Source organism: Oncorhynchus nerka, linkage group LG3 (genome assembly GCF_034236695.1).
Source record: "Oncorhynchus nerka isolate Pitt River linkage group LG3, Oner_Uvic_2.0, whole genome shotgun sequence".
Classification (NCBI taxonomy): domain Eukaryota; kingdom Metazoa; phylum Chordata; class Actinopteri; order Salmoniformes; family Salmonidae; genus Oncorhynchus; species Oncorhynchus nerka.
Genome location: NC_088398.1, coordinates 12921667 through 12946295, shown reverse-complemented (window position 1 = coordinate 12946295; position 24629 = coordinate 12921667). Strand labels below are relative to the sequence as shown.

Genomic DNA, 24629 nt, shown 5'->3' with positions numbered 1-24629 from the left:
TGGGATGGGGACAGGCTATACTCCATATGCTCTGGGGCACTTCCTGTACACTTTGAATTAATTATCAACAGACAAAATAACAATGACCTCAAAAGACAACCAGAGTCCTTTTGAAATACAAATGTTGGGAAAAGGTTTTAAGGTATTAAGAACTGGAATCCTACTCTTACCCAAGTCTATTCATAGTTGTCCTACCCTGATCTGTTTCACCTGTCCTTGTGCTTGTCTCTACCTCCCTCCAGGTGTCACCCATCTTCCCAATTATCCCCTGTGTATTTATACCTGTGTTCTCTGTTTGTCTGTTGCCAGTTCATTTTGTTTCGTCAAGCCTACCAGTGGTTTTCCCTCTTCCTGTCTCGCTTTTGTTCCTGTTTTCTTGTTTTTCCCGGTTTGGAACTTTTCTACACATCGTCCTGTACCTTTGTCCCACAACTCTGGGCTACCGACCTCTGCCTGACCTGATCCTGAGCCTGCCTGCAGCCCTGTACCTTTGTCCCACAACTCTGGGTTTACCAACCTCTGCCTGACCTGATCCTGAGCCTGCCTGCCGTCCTGTACCTTTGTCCCACAACTCTGGGTTACCAACCTCTGCCTGACCTGATCCTGAGCCTGCCTGCAGCCCTGTACCTTTGTCCCACAACTCTGGGTTACCAACCTCTGCCTGACCTGATCCTGAGCCTGCCTGCAGCCCTGTACCTTTGTCCCACAACTCTGGGTTACCAACCTCTGCCTGACCTGATCCTGAGCCTGGCTGCCGTCCTGTACCTTTGTCCCACAACTCTGGGTTACCAACCTCTGCCTGACCTGATCCTGAGCCTGCCTGCAGCCCTGTACCTTTGTCCCACAACTCTGGGTTACCAACCTCTGCCTGACCTGATCCTGAGCCTGGCTGCCGTCCTGTACCTTTGTCCCACAACTCTGGGTTACCAACCTCTGCCTGACCTGATCCTGAGCCTGCCTGCAGCCCTGTACCTTTGTCCCACAACTCTGGGTTACCAACCTCTGCCTGACCTGATCCTGAGCCTGCCTGCAGTCCTGTACCTTTGTCCCACAACTCTGGGTTACCAACATCTGCCTGACCTGCTCCTGAGCCTGCCTGCAGCCCTGTAACTTTTGTCCCACAACTCTGGGTTACCAACCTCTGCCTGACCTGATCCTGAACCTGCCTGCAGCCCTGTACCTTTGTCCCACAACTCTGGGTTACCAACCTCTGCCTGACCTGATCCTGGACCTGCCTGCAGCCCTGTACCTTTGCCACACTGCTCTGGATTATCGACGCCCTGCCTGTCTTGACCTGTTGTTTGCCTGCCCCTGATGCTGTAATAAACATTTACTTCAACATAGTCTTCATTTGTGTCTTACCTGAAACGTGATAGTAGCTTGCTAGCAATTCAGCTCCTCTTTCATAAATCATGGTGGTGAAGAAATGTCCCATGTCAGTTTGTCTATAGTATGCAGTGGTGTAAAAATACTTGCAAGTTCTACTTAAGTAGTTTTTGGGGGTGTATGTACTTTACTGTTTATATTTTAGAATACTTCTACTTCACTACAATACTAAAGAAAGAAAAATTTGAAATTTGAATTGATGATTTATGATTTATACTTTTACTTTTGATACTTAAGTATATTTAAAACCACATGCTTTTATACGCTTGCTGAAGTATTTTACTGGGTGACTTTTACTTGAGTAATTTTTTCTCTTAAGGTATATTTACTTTTAGTCAAGTATGACAACTGGGTCATTTCCCCACCAATGAGAGTATGTCAAAGTCACGGGAGTCAGTAGTTTGACTCTTCATGTCAATACCACATATGTTATGGTGTTTCTGTGATGCAATAGACAGTCGACAAAACAGAGCTCTTGTAAGAGGCAGAGGGGCCTGTATTTGTTTCATGTGAAATAAATGTCAGACAGATGAAGACATCAGTTCCATCTGACACAGAGGCCACCGTAACAACACCAGACACACAATTAAACTGCACGCTGAGATAAAGGAGACAAAAACAAGCGGCTGATTGACAGGTCCGCCGGTCGCCACCGCTGTTCCATTCCTCATGTTCCTGAGGTCTAACAAGAGTCTGGGTCGGGATGACACCGCCAGAAATGAGATCTGACGATTGGCTGATATGAGCATTGCCATGAGAGATTGCAGGTTGAGTTGATTCCAAAGGCTTAGAGGTGAAGACAAGACCAGTCGATTGGCTGATAGTGCTTTAGTGCACACTAAGTAAGGAGGAAGTGGAAGAATAGGACTGTATTCTCCTCTGTAGAAAGCTGATGTACCCTGTGGGATCCATCCCAGTCATGGCTCATATATAATATGTTACCAAATGTTAAAACGTGAGGATCAAGATCACAACAGAAAGGAAATTGTTTGCCCATTATGTTTTTGAACTTTTCATAGGACACTTTTTAGAGACTTTTTTTGAGCTGGTTTGAGAGGGCAGTCCTTGTCGTGCTGAGAAGAGGGACATACGAAGCCATTGAGGAGACAACAAATGCATGGTCCCAAACAATGACTCTGTTTTCAAACAGGACCAGCAATACTCTAGAGGGGCATGAATATGCTGGAATTGAAGTTCCTGTGAGAGTTAGAGTTGACCAGGTGTAGAGATCACCTCTGGTGTCTGCGGAGTGGAAGGAACTCAACTGTGGGTTAGTGAAGCAAATAATACCCTCCTCCTTCAGGTAAATAATAGCAGCACCAGAAATAGCACCTCATTGGGTATGCAGCTCAGCCACGACCAACGAACACAGCCACACGGCTCAAAGCACTGATGAGTGGCTGGCATGGGCACCGCCCCCCGAGGAGGAGTCTGGGAGATTCAGGGCTCGCTCCGTCACCCTCCAACAGGTGAGCCACCCACCTGTCCTTTGTGTACCAGCATACCTGTCAACCAGACTGGAACAGAGGGGAGGAGAGAGAGAATGAGAAGAGAGAGAGAGAGAGAGAGACAGAGAGAGAGAGACACAGAGAGAGAGAGAGAGAGAGAGAGAGAGAGAGAGAGAGAGAGAGAGAGAATGACGGAAGTGAAAGAAATTGAAATAGCTCTCTGAGAATTTTCCATAAAACTGATACTTTTTGTCTGAACATAGATGGGGTAGTGCTATGTATGTTGATTCTCAGGTGCAGACAGACACTGGTTGAAGAGATGGACCAAGTCATTACTGCCCTGCCATGTCTGTTCTCATCCTGGCACCTTGAGATGATGTTGTATTCACCCTGCACAGTCACATTACTCATCATCTGCTGTCAACACTCGTCATTTTCTCCTCTCTTCTTCCCGCTGCACGGTCACTAATTTTCTCATTTTGAAAGGACGGCTACTTCTCTTCTTTGAAAGCTCAGCGCCAGTCCATTTTCTGCTATGACTTTCAATCAGGCAGTCAATTTGAATAAAACGCATAAAACATGATTGATGTGTCACGCCCTGATCTGTTTCACCTGTCCTTGTGATTGTCTCACCTCCTCCAGGTGTCGCTTATTATCCCCGCTGTATTCATCCCTGTGTTTCTTGTCTCTCTGTGCCAGTTTATTTTGCCAACTCAACCAGCATTTTTCCCAGCTCCTTTTTTCCAGATTCTCTGTTTATTCCTAGCCCTCCTGGTTTTGACCCTTGCCTGTCCTGACGCCGAACCCGCCTGCCTGACCACTCTGCCTGTTCTAAACTCGAGCCTGCCTATCCCCTTGTACTGTTTGGATTCGGACCTGATCACTGAACCCTTGCCTGCCCTGACCTCGAGCCTGCCTATCGCCTGGTATTGTTTGGACTCTGACCTGGTTTATGAACTCTCGCCTGTCCCAGACCTGCCTTCTGCCTACCCCTTTTGTTATAATAAATATCGGAACTCAATCATCTGCCTCGTGTCTGCATTTGGGTCTCGCCTTGTGCCTTTATATGATGGATCGTGGCCTTTCTCCCTGTTCTGTCATTATCAATAGTTGAAAAGGAATCTTCCGTAGACTTGATACAAAGGCAGTTTACTGTAGCTGTCATCACCATAACATGAAAGTAACTTGAAATCACCAACCCCTTATGACAAGGCATTACAACACTGAACATCATGTAAATCCATTCTACAACCATCGAGATACCTGGCGGATGAAAGTGTGAACCAACAGACCTCTCTCTCTCTTTCCTCCACCCTCCCCTTCTCTCCCTCCTTTTCCCCCTCCATCCCTCCCTCCCTCCCCTCCCTCCCTCCCTCCCTCCCTCTCTCTCTGATAAATGTGTTAAGCACTGATTGAAAATTCTCTTCATATCTAACCACCTCAGCCCAAAGGCATCGGGCAACCGGACACAGTGTCACTGCCACAGCAGAAAAACTGTTAAGCAGATTTACGTGCACACTTACTGGTGAAAAGAAGAGGGAAAACTATGACATTTTCAAACATGCACTGTCTTTCAAGGGGCTGAAGCATGAGATGTGTCTTCTTTGCCCTTGCTGAATAAACGGTTTAGAATGTAAAATCAAATGTTGCCTTTCCTTCAGCTGTCCAAAGACCTATTTTGTTTGTGTGTCTCCATGATGAGGAGGAAACTGTATGTCGTTGTGATTTCTTCCTCCACAATACGGTCAATTTTAGGGAGGTGTGTATTTCATATGCATAGCCTTTTATGCTGAGGTTACCCGTCCAAAATTGTAATCAGTAATGTAATTTATGGATTACCCAAACTCAGTAACGTAATCTGATTATTTTCTGTTACATTAGAAGAAGACAAAAATATCAATCAGACACATTTGGTGTGTCATCATAGTGCTGTCTGACTTGTGGTCTGACTCGCTCATTTGGAACAAACTTTAACTTGCGCCTTTTTTCAATGCTGAATTGAATGTCATTGAGAAAACAGAAAGGTGTTATAACATATTTTTTCACAAACATCCTTTCTGAATTTAAAAGTAATCCAAGATGCAATCATCTAGTATTTGAAAAGTATCTGTAATCTGATTACAATATTTTTTATGGCAACGTGACTGATTACAGTTAGTTTTTTGTAATCAGATTACATGTAACTGATTGCATATAATCATCTGGGGATCCTGCAACATCCATGGAAGTCCCACATATTCCTATAGGTCTGTGCTATGCAGACCATTGATGTTGCAGTTTGTTCCTAAACATACTGCAAAATCATGTGCAAGATTTAAATCAATCTGTTTTTTGTTTTTTTGACCACACCTGAGAGCTGCTACTAGCGCATGCTATCTCTGTGCGCTGCATGTAGGGGGCGCTACCTACCTCCAAGGGCAGAGCATCAGATTCACTGTCCTGTGGATGCATTGGTAGGAGAGACACGCTTTGACGTTTTTTTACCTCTTCACAGGGCCAGGTGTTGTATTCAGATTCCCCTTGAAAGCTGTCCTCTGCTTTGCCCTGAGCTTTTTTATGAATTCATTTTGATGAAATGATCTTCGTTGAAGACGATCACGGTGTGTGTGAGGGGCACCTGGGAGCTGACAGTATAGATGATACAGAGGCAGAATAAACATCCGCCACCTAAGCCTGATACTACCTTATAGTCTATCTTCTGTCTCTCTCTCTCTGAGCATTTATAATAATATCATGGTAGTCAAGGATGATAGGCCTGAATTGAATTACCCATCCCAGAAGAATGTTAAACATAGAATGACTAGAACAGTGTTAAAGCCTCTCATGCCACAGTAATCTAACTGCACCTGCAAAGAACATCACACTGCTTGCTTGCTCTTCTTGATTCGGCTCATGCCGAGTCTTGAACCCAGGACCTCTGCCTTGCTTGCACGCGTGACAGCCCTCCTAAAGAGTCTTACCAGTCGGCGCCACGCAAAAGCTAGCTATTAGCTGGCGCAAGTGGGGACACTTCAGGCTGAGGAGTAAGTTTCACACATCCCCATGTGCTACACATGGGTACATCCAATATGGTTATTATTTTTCTATGGTGTCAAACTCCTCCTGACTGATCCCAGTGTTGGTGTATAATATATAGAGTATCCTTAGTGTAGGTAGCGGACCGTCAGTAGGAGAGAACCACTGTAACCTCCCATGTTCCCCATCGGTCCCTGTTTGAAAACTGCTGCACTGTTTATCTTCCATTCACAGCGAGAACGCCTTGCCTGAGTGCACACACACACACACGCACACGCACACACGCACACGCACACACACACACACACACACACACACACACACACACACACACACACACACACACACACACACACACACACACACACACACGATGGCAAACTACCCCAGGCAACAGATCAACGTGTTTTTTTCTCAGAGGGGAAGTGCTGATAGCGTTTTCCTTGGATAACAGCAGACAGAAACTGATCTTAAGGTCCTCAGGGAGATGGATGGAGAGAGAGGAGAGAGAGTGAAAGAGGAGAGAATGAAAGAGGAGAGAGAGAGAGAGAGAGGAGGGGCTTTGGAGAGATGGGGGTGGGGGTTATGGACAGGGAAAAGCCCATTGTCAGATATTATTAGGCTCACCAAGGTACACCATCAGGCCCCTCAGCACCTGCCAGGGAAGTCACTCTGACATTTATCTGTGTGGGTATGACTAAAGCAGAGGCCAGACAACCCTGTCTGGGCTACCAATCAAATTAATCTCTCCATCTCAGTGCCTTTCTGAACAACCAATTATCATGACTACTGCCATCTCAGACTTCTCCACACAAATTAAGCTGTAAGTGGTGTCTGAGGCTCATTCAGTAGTTTGGTGCTTTTGTACCACTCAATGAGGACAGATTGATGCTGCTACTTTTCCAGTCTTGTTCGGAAAAGGCTCATGCGATGTGGCTAGATGAGGTGATTCTGAACATTGATGTTAAAACCTCTGAAAGGTCTGACTGACTACAGATACACACAACCTCCCCCCAAAATATTGTTATTAGTCTCCAAGTCTTTTCACACATTGCAGTGGATTGTAAACTCCCTTCAAAGCTGGAATGGGCTGTAATCAGTATTTCTAAAGCATGCTGTATGAAATTCTGGTCTCCTTTCTTGAATGTTGTCCATATGTTATCGCAACACTTAATCAAGTTGATTAAAGCAATTACAGTGTTTCTTTTTTTTCTCCCAAGTCTTCTCCACAGAGTACACCAAATACACAGAGGGACCCATAGGATGAACCTACGGTCAGGAGATGCTGATAACGAGTATCTGAAACCTCTTTGAAATGAGACCCATTCAAGTCACCCACAGCAGAGTGATCCTGTCGTTTAGAGTTCACATCTATCTGGTTTCACATCTGTCTCAGACACCAGCGGAAGAGAGGGAAACAGCTGTTTGGGTGGAATCAGACCTGGGCTGCATCCTAAATGCTACCCTATTCCCTATTTAGGTTGCTACTTTTGACCAGAGTCCTATGGGTTTGTTGTGCATTAAATGTGGAATAGGGTGCCATTTGGGACGTTACCCTGGAGTTACCTGATGTGATGCTTTGTATTTCAAAACGAGCCGTGAAAGGAAGTCTGGTGAACATTGTGATTCCATCCACACTTAGGTAAGAGAACAAACAAGCCCGTAAAGGCACCTAGGTAATTGGGTAGCGTTTAATATGCAGAAGAGATGGTGAAAACGGCTTCAGTACTGAGACATAATACTAATAGGTTGCCCAGATGGGAGGTGGAGTCTGGGATTGGCTGAGTGTTTATTTACTAAAGTAGTGTGTTTTTATTGACCTCTCTGAAGACAATAGAGTTGGGGCAATGCACTCTCTGGCCACTTTGTAAACGACAAGCTTTATCAGAATATTTGTTTGTATTTTAGTTAATTTTTTCAGAGTGTTTCTCTCTCTCTCCATGCAATCTACGGATACTCTGGGCACTTTTGGCTGGAAAGTGTTGTATTCAACTAAAGACACGGCTACCAGATCAAAGCTGATGCTGGATAGATGCACTTACTGCCCTTACTACTGGCAAATAGATTACATAAACGTTGAACACTGCATAATTTAGATACCAAACCATTCATTTGAAAGCCATGGTGCCATTGGAAAGTAGAAGGTTTTAGCCCATTTCTCCTCAGGAACACTGAGACGTTAAGGCAAGGTGTTGTAAACTAAGGTAGAGCACGTGGATCTGAGCTCCATACCTCAATCTGCAGCAGGGCCTCTTCTCTCTGGCGAAGGGCCTCCACGTCTTCCTCACTGATCTCTGAGAGGAACGCTTGCTCCTGTCCATCCCCCCCGGAGCTCTCTGCTGCACCGCCAAACAGGGGACCCCCCTCCTCACACAGCTCTGCAAACGGAGTCTGGGGACTCTGTGCTCACACGCGCACGCACGCACACACACACACACACACACACACACACACACACACGCACGCACGCACGCACACGCACACACGCACGCAAACACACACACACATGCACACACACACGCACACGCACACACACACACACACACACACACACACAAGAACAGACAGACAAACAAACAAGAGAACATTATAATTAGATTTGTTTTGAGAATAACAACGTACATTGCTTCTGTCTTGCACCGCTTTCTCCCTGACTCCACTAATGGCCAGACAGTGTGATTCACAGCACAGGGCTAACCCCTGGCTGACTCATGGTCATCTGTGCTTGCCATGATCTGAGTCACAGTACCTGAGTCAACAGGAGAGGCCAGACAGTGGGGGAAAACATCCTGCGTCCCCGGAATACAATTTCACGTCAACACAACTAGAACGTTTTACACTTTAAATATATCACTCTAGCTAGACAGCTGCCACCCCGTCTTCACACTGTTTACCCAAGTTCAATCAAAAAGGACTAGGACGCCTTTCTTCTCTGTGCAGGCAGTTTACTGAGCACCATTCAGCGCGCTCAATGGAAAAGTGGGAGTCGGTCACTGAAAGAGGCCCACATTGATCTGCTCATTTTGACCCCTAATTGCATATGTATGACATTGATAAAACCCTGAGGTGGCTTTTGTTTTTCCTGCCCACAGTGTGACTCATCCAATCATCCTGTCGTTCCTCTCTTACTGTGGGCAGCTTCTTCAGTACGGAGGTGGGAGGGACTAGAGGAGGGCCATTGTCTTTGGTCTGCCCACTCAATGTGAACCACACAGCCTATCTGCTCTGCCTTCTGTGCTGTTCTTGCTTTTTGTTGTCAGTGAATATGCACCATCTGCTACAGTATTGTTACTGACATCCGAGGTATAGGTCTCTTGGCCGGGCTATACTAAATTACAGACCAACTGCTTTTCCCTAAAACTGCAGAAATGTAGTGATCTGTGAAGAAATCTTCCTTATTCACATTTATGAAAAAAGGAATAACTTTCGCGGTTCATTGAAGTTTCTTTCTTCACTGAAGGTAATCACTGTTACGTAACCTGTCCTTATATCTGTAGTCTGAGACGTTTTCCTCTTGAGCCAGCATAATGAAAAGACCTTGATGAAATTGATTCAGCAGAAAATAAGCCTTAATAGATAAGCCTCTGGTGTCCTGGTGCTGTAGGGTTCAGGGGTGTGTAAAGAGAACCTTGATACTAGTGTCTTCAGTGGGGCTTTATACCTGAGTTTGTGTATTCTCCAGCGGGTCATTTGAGTTCAGTATGATTTCAAATGAGAACTCTTTCAGGGAAAGTTAAGGATAATGTGAAATATGTTTCTGTTTCAAATATTTTTATTAAACACACACAAGAATGGTGTATAGGTATACAAGACAGGTATACAATTCTTATCTAAACATAAAAGAGCATACAGGAACAACAAGACCCAGAGTTCTGGGTGCAGAACAAATAATACAAAACAAGATGTCCCCCTATCCCCCCCCATCCCCTATCAGCACACTCTGCCCAAAGGTAGATTAAAATATTACAATTGAGAGTGCGTTAATAAGTACAAATTCACAGCGCCGACTCGTCCAAGTAGGAGAGGAAAGGCTGCCAGATTTTATCAAAAGTTGATCATTTATTGTTCAGAATATATCTAATTATTTCTAAGTGTACAGTGTTTGCCAATTCACTGAGCCATAATTTGGTAGGGGGCGCTTCCCTCCTTTTCCAAAACAACAAGATTAGTTTTTTTGCCGAGATGAGACCATACGAGATTAGTTGTTTTTGGGGGTTGGTTAATCCGTTTAGGGACTCAGATACTCCCAGGATTATCAGAAGCGGGTCTGGATCTATTGAAGTCTCCAAAACTTCAGAGAGGATCCTAAAAATTCCACACCAATAACCATGCAAGCTAGAGCATAGGGCAAAGCAGTGGAGTAGTGTACCCTGCGTAGCCTGACATTTATCACATGTAGGGGATGTGTCAGGAAATATCCTATGCAGTTTAGTTTTGGAATAGTGTAATCTGTGTAATACCTTGAATTGTATGAGACGATGTCTGGAATTAATGGAGCATGTGTGGATATACTCCAAGCTCTCTTCCCAGTCTGCCACTGAGATGTCAGTCCCTAGTTCTTCCTCCCATTTTGCCTTGATGGCATCAGTAGAAGGTGTGCTAACAGATTGAAAAGCATCATATAGACACGATATCAGTTTATCTGAGGTGGGGCATATTTTTATGCATCCGTCAAACATGGAAGGTTTAGCATTCCCAAATGTTGGGAGGTGTTTTCTAACGTAGTCTCTAATTTGTAGGTACCTGAAAAAATTACTTCTGGGAAGATTATAAGTTTCCCTCAGCAGCTCAAAGGAAGCAAAGGTCCCTTCTATGTATAAATCCCCTATGGTACTTATCCCCAACTCTCCCCATCGCTCAAAGGTGTTATCAAGGTTAGAAGGGGCAAAGGAGGGATTCCTGGCGACAGGGAGCATGAATGACATTGGTCTGAGCTCAAAGTGGACTTTAATTTGCTTCCAGATTCGGACTGTGCTATGTATTATAGGATTGTTACAATAAAGTGACATCTCCAGATTGACAGGCGACAAAATCACAGCGCCAATAGAGAAGGGGTGACACTCCTCACGCTCCATACTAAGCCAGCTGGGTGCCGGGAGTACGTCATCCAACAGAAACGTAACAATGCGGAGGTTAGCAGCCCAGTAATAAAATATAAAATTTGGGAGAGACAATCCTCCTTCCATCTTGGATTTACAGAGGTGTTTTTTACCTATCCTGTGTGTTTTATAATCCCAGATGAAAGGATTGATAATTGAGTCCAGTTGTTTATGAAAGGATTTAGGTATGAATACTGGGATGTTCTGATATAGGTAGAGCAGTTGTGGGAGGAAGACCATTTTAATGGCATTAATTCTTCTGAGCAGAGAAATTGGGAGAGTTCTCCAAAATAGTATGTTTGCTTTGAGTTTTTGTATCAGAGAGGGGAAATTCTCTTTAAATAGTAGTAAGGAGTATTGTTTGGTAACTACAATTCCTAGGTAGGTAAATTTTCTGAAGATTTAAATGGGAGATGTTCTAGCCAGGAGGTATTTTGCGACCGTATGGGCATTAATTCACTCTTGTTCCAATTTATTCTGTATCCCGAGAAGGTACCAAACAAATTGATCACATCAAGAATAGCTGGGATACTAGCCTGGGGTTCTGTTACATAGAGGAGGATGTCATCTGCATATAGGGAGATCTTATTTAGAGTATCTTTAGTATTATAGCCGTGTATTGCTGCATGAGATCTAATCGTCTGAGCGAGCGGTTCGATAATTAGGGCGAAGAGCATAGGCGACAGCGCACAACCCTGCTTTGTCCCCCTGTTTGGGTTAAATCGGGGCGACAATGATTGGTTAGTGAGTATTCTGGCACAGGGGTTCCTATATAAAAGCTGGATCCAATTTATGAACCTATCTCCAATATTAAATTTCTGTAGGACCTTGAATAGATAGGGCCACTCAACTTGGTCAAAGGCCTTTTCGGCATCAAGAGATATGACGGCAAGGTCCACGTTGGGTAACCTCTGAGAATACATAATATTGAAGAGGCGCCTGAGATTGAAGAATGAGTTTCTGTTAGGGATAAAGCCGGTCTGATCCGAATGGACCAATTTGCCAATTAAAGTGCTAAGCCTGTTAGCCAGAGTTTTTGCTCAAATCTTTTGGTCTGTATTAAGGAGAGATATTGGTCTGTATGACCCTACCTCTTCTGGATCTTTACCCTTCTTATGTATAACTGTAATGAACGCTTCGTCCAAAGTAGAAGGGAGAGCTCCATCCTCATTGGCCTGAATCAACATTTTGTGCAGATAGGGGGAGAGCATGTTGCTGAATGTTTTATAGAATTCACCAGGGTATCCATCTGGGCCCGGGGTCTTGCCACTCTTTAGAGATTTAATTGTTTCTCGGATTTCATCAAGAGATATTTCCTTATTCAGGAAGTTAGAATCTTCCTGGTTAGGCTCTGCTTTAGATGTATATAGAGTCTCATAAAACTGCCGGAATCTGTCATTGATGTCTTTGGGGGAAGAGAGTAATTCCCCAGAGGCAGATTTAACCCTGTGAATCATTCGGTCACTCACTTTTTTTCCGAAGTTGTCTGGCGAGTAATTTGTGTGGTTTGTCACCAAACTCAAAATATTTTTGCTTGGCATAGAGAAAAGATTTAGCAATTTTAGCTGAGAGAATCTGATTATATTCAAATTTTAAAGAGGTAATTTTTTTATGTTTCTCCATAGATGGGTGGCTAGCATTCTCCCTATCCAGTAAGTGAATTTGTCCCTCTAGTTCTTCCAGTTTTCCTCTGTTTTGCCTACTCCTGGCAGCCTGAAAGGAGATGATACAGCCTCTCAGATAAGCCTTCAGTGTTTCCCACAATAATGCTGGGGAGGTCTCTGTGTTGTCATTGGTATCAAAGAAAATTTAATTTGGTCTTTAAGATATTCACAGAATGTTGGTTCTGTGAGGAGCTGAGGATTCAACCTCCAGACCCTCTCGTTTGGTACAATGTCACCCAATCTCAGGGAGAAGGTGAGTGGACTGTGGTCCGAGATTATAATATCATGATACCTCACATTACAGGTATAGGGGAGTAGTCTAGCATCCAACAAAAAGTAGTCAATTCGAGTGTAAACCTTGTGAACATGAGAGTAAAAGGAGTATTCCCTACCCGTAGGGTTAGCGATCCTCCATATATCAAATAAGTTTGAATTTTTTATGTAGGTATTCAAGAATTCGCTTGAATAGGAGGTAGGGGTTCGCCGGGTAGAGGATCTATCCAAATATTGGTCTAGCACACAGTTAAGGTCCCCTCCAATGACCAGGTTAGTATGGGAGATATCTGGAATCAGGGCAAGGACTCTTTTGAAAAAGAGGGGTTGTCAATGTTTGGCCCATAGATATTTAGTAGAGTTACTGAGGTAGAGTGGATTTCTCCTATTGCGATCACATACCGACCCTCTTTATCCGCAATAGTGGTTTTATGTAGAAAGGGAATTCCTTTCCGTACCAGAATCGCTGTGCCTCTCGTTTTGGCAGAGAAGTTAGAGTGATACACTTGCCCCACCCACCTACACTTAAGTCTGCTATGAGAGTTATTCTTCAGATGGGTTTCTTGCAAAAATATAATATCAGACGAGAGTGCTTTCAAGTGGGCTAGGACCTTGCCCCTCTTAATTGGTTCGTTTAAACCCTTGACATTCCAGGAAGTGAATGTAAGCCCCGCCCTCCTCTCGTTTGTAGTTCCTATGGTGGCCTGCAAACCATGTAACTTGATAAAAAGGTAAGAAAGCGCACCAAACCATCACGATCAGCATATGTAGCACCTACACCCGAGCAGTATCCAACCCACCCCTCCCCCCCTGCAAGCACCTTTACTTCCCACCCTGTTCCCCTAATTTCCCCAACACTTACCCCGTCATCCTGGGTCAATCCCAGAGATAAGCAAGATATAGCCTCAAGATAATATTGCTAAGCACTGCCGGTCAAAAAATAAACCATCCGCAACCGACCTAGTCAGCCGTACCTTTACATACTGTGGGTCAGGAGATCGGAACAAGGATTTGTTAAATTAAACGTTCCCCCCATAAAAAAAAATATGTTTAATAAAAAATAAGTAAAAATATATACCTTATATATATATATATATATATACACATACACATACATACATACATACATACATACACATACACATATATATATACATATACATTTACATTTACATTTAAGTCATTTAGCAGACGCTCTTATCCAGAGCGACATACATACACACATACATACACACATATACACACACACACACATATATATACATACATACACACACATACCTATATATACATATATATACATACACACACACACACACATCCATACATATACATGTATGTATACATACCCACACAAAAAAATCATATATAAAAATATATATTTAAAGAATATGTATATACATCCATATGCACACATACGCATACAAACATTCATACCCCAGAATAACAATCTACACTGATTTAAAATATACACATACATAATACTAAAATGCTAAGAGAAAATAGTAATAAAGTACAAATAGTAATTGTATTTACGCACACCTACACATACATAAGCACTACAGAGGGCTGGTGGGACTCTAGTCTGGAGAGAGGCCCACGGCCAGACAAAGGCAGAACGGCACAAAACATCAACTTGCTAACCAGGCGTCTGCCCCCTCCCAACCATCACCCCCAGTCCCCTGCAAGCAATAAATAAATGGTATGGTAGTAAGAGTGATGTAAGGATTGTAAAATAAATAACGAAACAAAACAAAAGTGGGGGAATATAAGTATATCCGTCCGAAGGTGTCAGTGATCAAACCTGGAAGTAAAAAATATGCATCGCTGAGCACAGCCGGGATGAAAGTGAATTTAACGTTAAATGAGAGCTCTGACCGCCATCCATTGGTCTGCTCAGCGTCTTACATGCTCGGTAGCCCTTGTTGAGCCCGTTTAATACGTTTTCACCCAATATGGTATAGTATGGATTCGAGTCCATGAGCAGACCCTAACACGCACTAACAAGGCACTCTAACCTGTACGGGGGATTGGTGTATATCCCCGGATAAACTTCTCTGCGTCCAAAACCGAGGAGAGCCAAATCTTCTCACCGGAAGGCGGGGTAATTCTTAGTCTTGCAGGGAAGAGTAAGGCTGGGCGAAGATGGAGTTTGTAGAGTTTGGTCATGACATCTCTGTAGTCGGCGCGATGCTTTGCCACATCGGGCGCATAATCCTCATAGACACGGAATGGATGCCCTTTATGTGACAGGTTGCCCCTCATTCGAGCTTCACGCAGGATAAGATCCTTGGTCTTGAAACTGTGACAACAGATTATTACTGGGCGAGGACGTTGGCCCGGTCCAGGCACTGGGACAAGGGAGCGATGTGCACGGTCCAGCTGGGGATCCGAATCCAAAACATCCGATCCCATTGCATCCTTCAATAGCTTGGCGAAGAAGTCGGTAGGGCGAGAGCCCGCCTCTATCCCCTCTGCCAGACCAACAACGCAAAGGTTATTACGTCTGGAACGGCCCTCCAGGTCCACCACTTTCACAGAAAGCCTCTGCACAGTATCCTGCAATGACGAGCATAGCTTCTCTAACTCGTCGATCCTACCAGCGTTGAATTCAGAAGCTTTCTCAAGGTCCACAATACTCTGGCCATGCGAAGCGACCGTTCGAATGACGCTCTCGATTTTGGTGTCCAGCTCAGCAATAGTGGCCTTAAGATCCTCAGCTATAGCAACACGTAGCTCCCCCAAAGCCCGGGTAAGTTCTGTAAGTGTCACGTTGTTGCATGTGCCTCCCGCCATGTCTGTCTCGTTGTTTAGTGGGGAGTAGGCCTCCGTTGTGGATTTATTGTCCTTTGGTCGCTTATTACTCGGCATTTTCATATAAAAAGTTACAATCTTGTATTAGAAAGAAACGTTTGTTGTAAAAAGTGCCATAAAGTAGGTTCAATTAGATTATTTCGCAAAAAAGTTGCAGGAGTCTCTCACGCACAGCCGTTCACTCCAACATGCTAGCTCCGCCCCGTGAAATATGTTTCAATAACATCAACATAAGTTACAGCTTTTTGCATTGATTTTCAGGCCGCGCTCTAACTTGACATGATCGCACTGATATTATTCCAGGACATTACAGTGAAACCATGAGGAAGTTTAAAAGGTTAAATGAAGATCAGGCAATGACAGCCTAGCTAGCAGCATGAACAGCTAAATGAGACATCACTGTAAAAAATATCTGGTTGTTACCTGGCAGTGAGTTACCTGTAAGTTACTGTAAAAAAAAGTTCTGTATGTACTTTACAGTAATGTACTGTTAAACATTTATTCTGAATTTACGGTAATATACTGTACTTTTTTTTTTACAGTAACTTACAGGTAACTAGATGCCAGTGTCACATACAACACAGTAACACTACACAGTGCATCATAAAGGATGTCTGAGTTTCTCATTAGCTTTATTGAGTGCTTTTGATAAGGATCAGTGCCGTTTTCAGTGTTGTTATTTCTGGTGTGATGTATGAATAAATTCAATCAGGATTTAATTGTATTGTGAAGAGGGGAAAAAATCATCTCAGTCCCTCTTAGAACTCATAGAAATGTGACACCTTCAAAATGATTCACTGTTCATTCATCTCTGACTTACAACAAATGACTTTGGTGTATTGTTGTTTTAGTTGTCTCCTCTCCTGTCCCCAAAGGTGTTCTAAGAAGGCTATATATCTCATGTAATCATTTGTACTGGATGTCTCCATGGGTGACAAAATACTCCTTAGATTTGGGAAAAGAATGACGGATTACACAGAAGAGAGAGAGAGAGAGGTCTCCAGGCACAATACTTTCTGGTGTATCAAAATGATACCTGTTATCTGACCTCAAGACAGTTATTATATGGTATAGCCCATGACTATATGTTTAATCATAATGTAGACATACTAATTGTCATGATTTTCCACTGTATGTGAGTGAGTCCGTCTATTTCTGTGATGTCTGATGGAATATAGATCAGTAATCTGAAAGGGATGGTTACCCCCTTAAAAAAGGTGGATAGATAGAATCGTCACACGGTATCAGAGTCCTTCGCTTCCTTTTTTTTTTTTTATTTTTATCTAGTTCTTCTAGGCTATACTGTCTGTGGCTCATATTCAAAAACCAATCTATCTGTTGTCTCCTCTCTCTCTCTCTCTCCTCTCTCTCTCTCTGTCTCTGTCTCTCTCTCTCTCTCCTCTCTCTCTCTCTCTCTCGTCTCTCTCTCTCTCTCTCTCTCGATCTTTCTCTCTCTTCCTAACTTTCACCTGCCTCTCTTCCTCAGTGAAAAAAAGCAGGATCATCCTATCACAGATCTCTTATCATCCCACCTCCTCCCCTGAAGGGATGGGAAGATCTGTGTTGATGCAGCCGGGACAACTATGTCCTGCAGAAGGTACATATACTGCAGCTCAAACCCATAATGTGTCTCTCCCTTTTGAACTTTTCAACTGACATAAAAATACAGATCATGTGTTGAAAGACAGTAGCAGTACTGAAGGGACTTGGATGTATGGCTAATACATTGTCTGGGAGTGGAGAGAAGAGAGGGAGAGAAAACAGAAAGAGGGAAGAGAAGAAAAGAGAGGGGGAGAGAACTGAGAGAAGAGCGAACAGAAGGGAGGGGGAGAGAACTGAGAGAAGAGCGAACAGAAGGGAGGGGGAGAGAACTGAGAGAAGAGCGAAGAGAAGGGAGGGGGAGAGAACTGAGAGAAGAGCGAAGAGAAGGGAGGGGGAGAGAACTGAGAGAAGAGCGAAGAGAAGGGAGGGGGAGAGAACTGAGAGAAGAGCGAAGAGAAGAGAGGAGACACTAGACAAAGCTTCAAAGAACCTCTCATAAGAAGGCAATCAAACAAGGAGAGCCAAGCGTATTATCTTTGTCTCTAATGAGCGTTGTCACCTTCACAATGGAACAAAGGACAGTACAGACTGATACACTGTGCATCAAATTCACCTGCTTCATTTCTGTCTGTGCCGGGGGTAGCAAGGCCCTCGAACGGTCTGCAATTTTCTGAAGAGACACAAGAAGAGAGAGAGCACAAGAGCATGAGAGAAGCATATAGTTCATATTGTACAACATACTGTATATTGCAGCCGGGTTGCAAATCAACTCTTTATGTTTCATGTCACAAGGTCACCATTCTCTAGAGAACAACACCCCACCAAACAGATGAGATGACATGAGGCAATGCAAGGGAACCTTTTGCAGATCTCCATAGCGTTGAACCGACTCTGAGAGTCCTGTCTTCAGTCTAGTCAGATGAAGATGATCTTGCTGTGAAAACAAGGAAAAAAGATTGAAGATTAATGACAATTATCTTAATTTATGTCTCTGCTTCTGTGTATTTAATTAGATACAAAGTCTGGAAAAATAGATGAAAAAAAAGCTTTTTAACCCGTGTAGAGCCAGTGATGATGTCAGAGAGTTGTTTGATGAGTTGACTGGTGCTGGTGATGACATTGTTGGTTTGCTGCTGTGTAGAATGTCTGGAATTGAAGAGAAAGAGAGCCAGAGAGAATGACATAAATACATAGAGAAAGAAAGAAAAATAGTGAGATAGAGAAGGAGAGAGTGAAAGTGAGAGAAAGAGACACACATCGTCTTTAGCCTCTAAGGTGGTATGAGTGAGGTTATTCTCGGGGTCGTGAACTCTGGAGGAAGTGGCAGGACATGGTAGCTTTTATCCCCTGCCGCTGGATTCTGGAACGAACAGTGTGCATTCTGGGCTGGCCAGGGCGACCTCTCAGAGTTCCATGGGAGAGATAAGTTCAACCAATTAAGTGAATCAATATTAACGAGAGTCTGACAGAGCAGAGGTAGGGCCAGGCCCTATCCAGTGGCACAGTGAGGGGCGCTGGGTGTTCTTTCTCTGCCAGGGATGAACAAATAGGAGCCACCCAGGCTTTCACCATCAAAAAACACAGAAACTTACAAACTACAGTGCTGCCCAGTGTTGGGAGGATGGAGGTGCACTCATTATGGCTATAGCTTTAAGCCAAGGACAATATGGATTTTTATGTTGAACGAATGAACCCCAATTATTGTCTACAAACATATTTATTATCAAATAGTGGCAAACGTGTGGATGGCGATTCAATTGATAAGTATAATTTTAGACAATTCAACTTACAGTCTGTCACTCATGGCTCAATTGGCCAAACAGTACATTGTGAAGACAACACAAAAAGATACATGCCTTCAGTAAGTTTACTGATTTCAGACACTCTTGTAATTGTGGAAATCATATTCAAATCTCTGATAGACAATATAGTCACATTTGCATGCTCAAAAACATTTTCTTGCACTAATATCAGTCCTGACTGCCTGTACCGTTTCACATTTCTTTTCAATGTCTCCTCCCACACACTCATTTACTGAAGCATCTCTGGGTCCTTCCATGAGAGTAGTGCCTTTTGCTTACCTTTGATATTATCAGTCGAAATTGTGCACCAATATTGTATTTTAAACGCCTGTTATATTACATAAAATGTCCTTTAATATAGACCACATGAAAAATGCAATACATTTCTTCTAGGAAGATTGCAAGCCACTTAATCCCCCAAATAATCTCAAAATGTTCACCATCATTGTAAAGACCTAGTTATTTTGCTGCTTTGATGAAGTCATTTCTGAAGATGATTATTTATTTCATGTGATTAGTGTCCCTCATTTTAAGGTCAACCCTGTTACATGAACTGAACTCTCATTTGAACATCAACCCTGTTACATGAACTGAACTCTCATTTTAAGGTCAACCCTGTTACATGAACTGAACTCTCATTTTATGGTCAACCCTGTTACATGAACTGAACTCTCATTTTAAGGTCAACCCTGTTACATGAACTGAACTCTCATTTGAACATCAACCCTGTTACATGAACTGAACTCTCATTTTATGGTCAACCCTGTTACATGAACTGAACTCTCATTTTAAGGTCAACCCTGTTACATGAACTGAACTCTCATTTTAAGGTCAACCCTGTTACATGAACTTAACTCTCATTTTAAGGTCAACCCTGTTACATGAACTGAACTCTCATTTTATGGTCGACCCTGTTACATGAACTGAACTCTCATTTTAAGGTCAACCCTGTTACATGAACTGAACTCTCATTTGAACGTCAACCCTGTTACATGAACTGAACTCTCATTTTAAGGTCAACCCTGTTACATGAACTGAACTCTCATTTTAAGGTCAACCCTGTTACATGAACTGAACTCTCATTTTAAGGTCAACCCTGTTACATGAACTGAACTCTCATTTTAAGGTCAACCCTGTTACATGAACTGAACTCTCATTTGAACATCAACCCTGTTACATGAACTGAACTCTCATTTTATGGTCAACCCTGTTACATGAACTGAACTCTCATTTTAAGGTCAACCCTGTTACATGAACTGAACTCTCATTTTAAGGTCAACCCTGTTACATGAACTGAACTCTCATTTGAACATCAACACTGTTACATGAACTGAACTCTCATTTTATGGTCAACCCTGTTACATGAACTGAACTCTCATTTTAAGGTCAACCCTGTTACATGAACTGAACTCTCATTTTAAGGTCAACCCTGTTACATGAACTGAACTCTCATTTTAATATGGTGAAACTATTCCTTTTTAATGTTTTTCTTTTAAAGAAACAATAAACAAATCATAGTCTATACGCAAGTGAGCTTGTTCTGCTCTTTTTGGCCATTTTCTGGTGTTTTATGGTGCAAAACTGAGCATAACACATCATCCCTGCTACCTATAGATAAGCAGGACAGAAATGTTTTACCAACTACCTTTTTTTTGTGAAACTTGCATTAAATTGCCACTCCTTGTTGCACACAACCAGCTTCCATTCTCCCTATCATAAGGGAATTTGTGGCTGATTTAAGATTAAATCGTCAACCCTGTTATGGTCAACCCTGTTATGGTCAACCCTGTTACGGTCAACCCTTTTACCGTCAACCCTGTTACTTTATTTGGCAGTGAATTGGCACTTACTATAGTAATTTCTTTAATTTTACCTCTTGTTTTTATGAAGTTGGACCAAGTTACACTTCTTAAAAGGCACAGAATTGGTGGAACGACCACTCTGTCTCCAACAGCAATCAGCATCGCCAAACCAACCGTAATCTCAGTGAAATAGTGATGTCTCTGGATGAGGTTTTGTTAGTTGTTTTTAAGTGTAGGTGAGGGCTGAGGCTAGTGATATTGTGTTGGGGCAACATGGAGGATGAAACTGAAGTGGTTGAAATTAAACTGTGTCTGTGAGCTCATATGACCTTAGAAATAAGCAGTCTGTCTCAACAGAACCATTCTCTCTCTCTCTCTCTCTCTCTCTCTCTCTCTCTCTCTCTCTCTCTCTCTCTCTCCCTAGAAGGCTAAGGAGAAAGTCATTGGAGGTGACTGATTGCAATTCACATGATATTTTTACATACTTTTCTGCTGCTGAGTCCCTACTCTTGAGATCTTTGTGGGGGCGCCAGTGACTAACAGACCTCGATAGCTTTGTAATGTGATACGTCAGAATAGTGTGAGAGGGTCCTCTAGAGTGGGTGATGTGAACCGAGAGTTTGGCACAACACACTGCTGGTAGAGTGGCATAAACCTACACAGATGATCCATAGCAACTAACTCTCTAGAACAGGTGCAAACTGACTCATAGATGATCCACGGGAATGAATTAAAACAGGTCATAATCGATTCTTATGTTTAGTACATGAAGCATTGGAAGATGATGATAATGTTGATGATAAGTGATGTGTTGTACATTTGACGTGTTATTTGTTGCATGGTTTTAAGTTAAAACCATTGCAGTACAGGTTATCCCAATCCATGTCATACAGTGAATACAGTGTAGGCCTGAGGACAACAGAATTAGGATATTCACCTCCTGTGTATTAACTCCTATCATGCCTGCAGATCCAAAGGCACAGTCCTTCTCCACATAGATCAGTCATGTTGTTCCTGTTGTGGCGTGATGGTGCACGAACTAGCCGTGAGTTTACCGTAATCCTCTGGATGTCTGAGAAGTCTTTGACTGAACCGTTAAACGATGACACATCAGCCAGAGGTTTAGCCATCTTAGTAATCCCTTTGGTTCCTGTGTGTGTGTGTGTGTGTGTGTGTGTGTGTGTGTGTGTGTGTGTGTGTGTGTGTGTGCGTGCGTGTGTGTGTGCGTGCGTGTGCGCGTGTTTGTGTGTGAGTGTGCGTGCGTGCGTGTGTGCGTGTTTGTGTGTGTGTGTGTGAGTGTGCGTGCGTGCGTGTGTGCGTGTTTGTGTGTGTGTGCATGTTTCCTTTACCTACCTAAGGCACAACAGAGGGCTACAGTCAAGCTTATTAGTGACAGTATGCAGGTGGATTTAAATACAAGCTTATTAGTGACAGTATGCAGGTGGATTTAAATACAAGCTTATTAGTGACAGTATGGAGGTGGATTTAAATACAAGCTTATTGGTGACAGTATGCAGGTGGATTTAAATACAAGCTTATTAGTGACAGTATGGAGGTGGATTTAAATACAAGCTTATTGGTGACAGTATGCAGGTGGATTTAAATACAAGCTTATTAGTGACAGTATGCAGGTGGATTTAAATACAAGCTTATTGGTGACAGTATGCAGGTGGATTTAAATACAAGCTTATTAGTGACAGTATGCAGGTGGATTTAAATACAAGCTTATTAGTGACAGTATGCAGGTGGATTTAAATACAAGCTTATTAGTGACAGTATGCAGGTGGATTTAAATACAAGCTTATTAGTGACAGTATGCAGGTGGATTTAAATACAAGCTTATTCGTGACAGTATGGAGGTGGATTTAAAAGCACTTAGAGCACACTTATGATCCAGCATGGTGAACCAACTGCATCAGGGTAAAATGATTGACTAGATATTTTTCCTGGTTATTATAAGTACCTCATCCAGCCCACAGCTACGGACTCTAATTAACCCAGGATACAGTATCTGCTCCACCCACCCATTTAACAGCAGCTTTTACATGTGTTTACATTACATTTAAGTCATTTAGCAGACGCTCTTATCCAGAGCGACTTACAAATTGGTGCATTCACCTTATGACCTCCAGTGGAACAGTAGTGCATCTAAATCTTTTCAGGGGGAGGGGGGGTGAGAGGGATTACTTTATCCTATCCTAGGTATTCCTTAAAGAGGTGGGGTTTCAGGTGTCTCCGGAAGGTGGTGATTGACTCCGCTGTCCTGGCGTCGTGAGGGAGTTTGTTCCACCATTGGGGGGCCAGAGCAGCGAACAGTTTTGACTGGGCTGAGCGGTAACTGTACTTCCTCAGTGGTAGGGAGGCGAGCAGGCCAGAGGTGGATGAACGCAGTGCCCTTGTTTGGGTGTAGGGCCTGATCAGAGCCTGGAGGTACTGAGGTGCCGTTCCCCTCACAGCTCCGTAGGCAAGCACCATGGTCTTGTAGCGGATGCGAGCTTCAACTGGAAGCCAGTGGAGGGAGCGGAGGAGCGGGGTGACGTGAGAGAACTTGGGAAGGTTGAACACCAGACGGGCTGCGGCGTTCTGGATGAGTTGTAGGGGTTTAATGGCACAGGCAGGGAGCCCAGCCAACAGCGAGTTGCAGTAATCCAGACGGGAGATGACAAGTGCCTGGATTAGGACCTGCGCCGCTTCCTGTGTGAGGCAGGGTCGTACTCTGCGGATGTTGTAGAGCATGAACCTACAGGAACGGGCCACCGCCTTGATGTTAGTTGAGAACGACAGGGTGTTGTCCAGGATCACGCCAAGGTTCTTAGCGCTCTGGGAGGAGGACACAATGGAGTTGTCAACCGTGATGGCGAGATCATGGAACGGGCAGTCCTTCCCGGGAGGAAGAGCAGCTCCGTCTTGCCGAGGTTCAGCTTGAGGTGGTGATCCGTCATCCACACGGATATGTCTGCCAGACATGCAGAGATGCGATTCGCCACCTGGTCATCAGAAGGGGAAAGGAGAAGATTAATTGTGTGTCGTCTGCATAGCAATGATAGGAGAGACCATGTGAGGTTATGACAGAGCCAAGTGACTTGGTGTATAGCGAGAATAGGAGAGGGCCTAGAACAGAGCCCTGGGGGACACCAGTGGTGAGAGCACGTGGTGTGGAGACGGATTCTCGCCACGCCACCTGGTAGGAGCGACCTGTCAGGTAGGACGCAATCCAAGCGTGGGCCGCGCCGGAGATGCCCAACTCGGAGAGGGTGGAGAGGAGGATCTGATGGTTCACAGTATCGAAGGCAGCCGATAGGTCTAGAAGGATGAGAGCAGAGAGAGAGAGTTAGCTTTAGCAGTGCGGAGCGCCTCCGTGATACAGAGAAGAGCAGTCTCAGTTGAATGACTAGTCTTGAAACCTGACTGATTTGGATCAAGAAGGTCATTCTGAGAGAGATAGCGGGAGAGCTGGCCAAGGACGGCACGTTCAAGAGTTTTGGAGAGAAAAGAAAGAAGGGATACTGGTCTGTAGTTGTTGACATCGGAGGGATCGAGTGTAGGTTTTTCAGAAGGGGTGCAACTCTCGCTCTCTTGAAGGCGGAAGGGACGTAGCCAGCGGTCAGGGATGAGTTGATGAGCGAGGTGAGGTAAGGGAGAAGGTCTCCGGAAATGGTCTGGAGAAGAGAGGAGGGGATAGGGTCAAGCGGGCAGGTTGTTGGGCGGCCCGGCCGTCACAAGACGCGAGATTTCATCTGAGAGAGAGAGGGGAGAAAGAGGTCAGAGCACAGGGTAGGGCAGT

At 43.8% G+C, this 24629-nt stretch overlaps 1 protein-coding gene across 1 annotated transcript in view; it reads right to left on the bottom strand.

Moving 5' to 3' along the window:
- LOC115102479 (t-SNARE domain-containing protein 1-like) overlaps nt 1-24629 on the bottom strand; it is a 135023-nt gene that overhangs the window by 61084 nt on the left and 49310 nt on the right. Inside the window, exons 5-8 of the mRNA XM_029622482.2 lie at nt 18297-18387; nt 18101-18175; nt 17855-17911; nt 8082-8249 (exon numbers count right to left, since the gene is read on the bottom strand). Coding sequence (XP_029478342.1) covers nt 8082-8249; nt 17855-17911; nt 18101-18175; nt 18297-18387 — 391 coding nt within the window. The remainder of the gene's footprint in view (nt 1-8081; nt 8250-17854; nt 17912-18100; nt 18176-18296; nt 18388-24629) is intronic.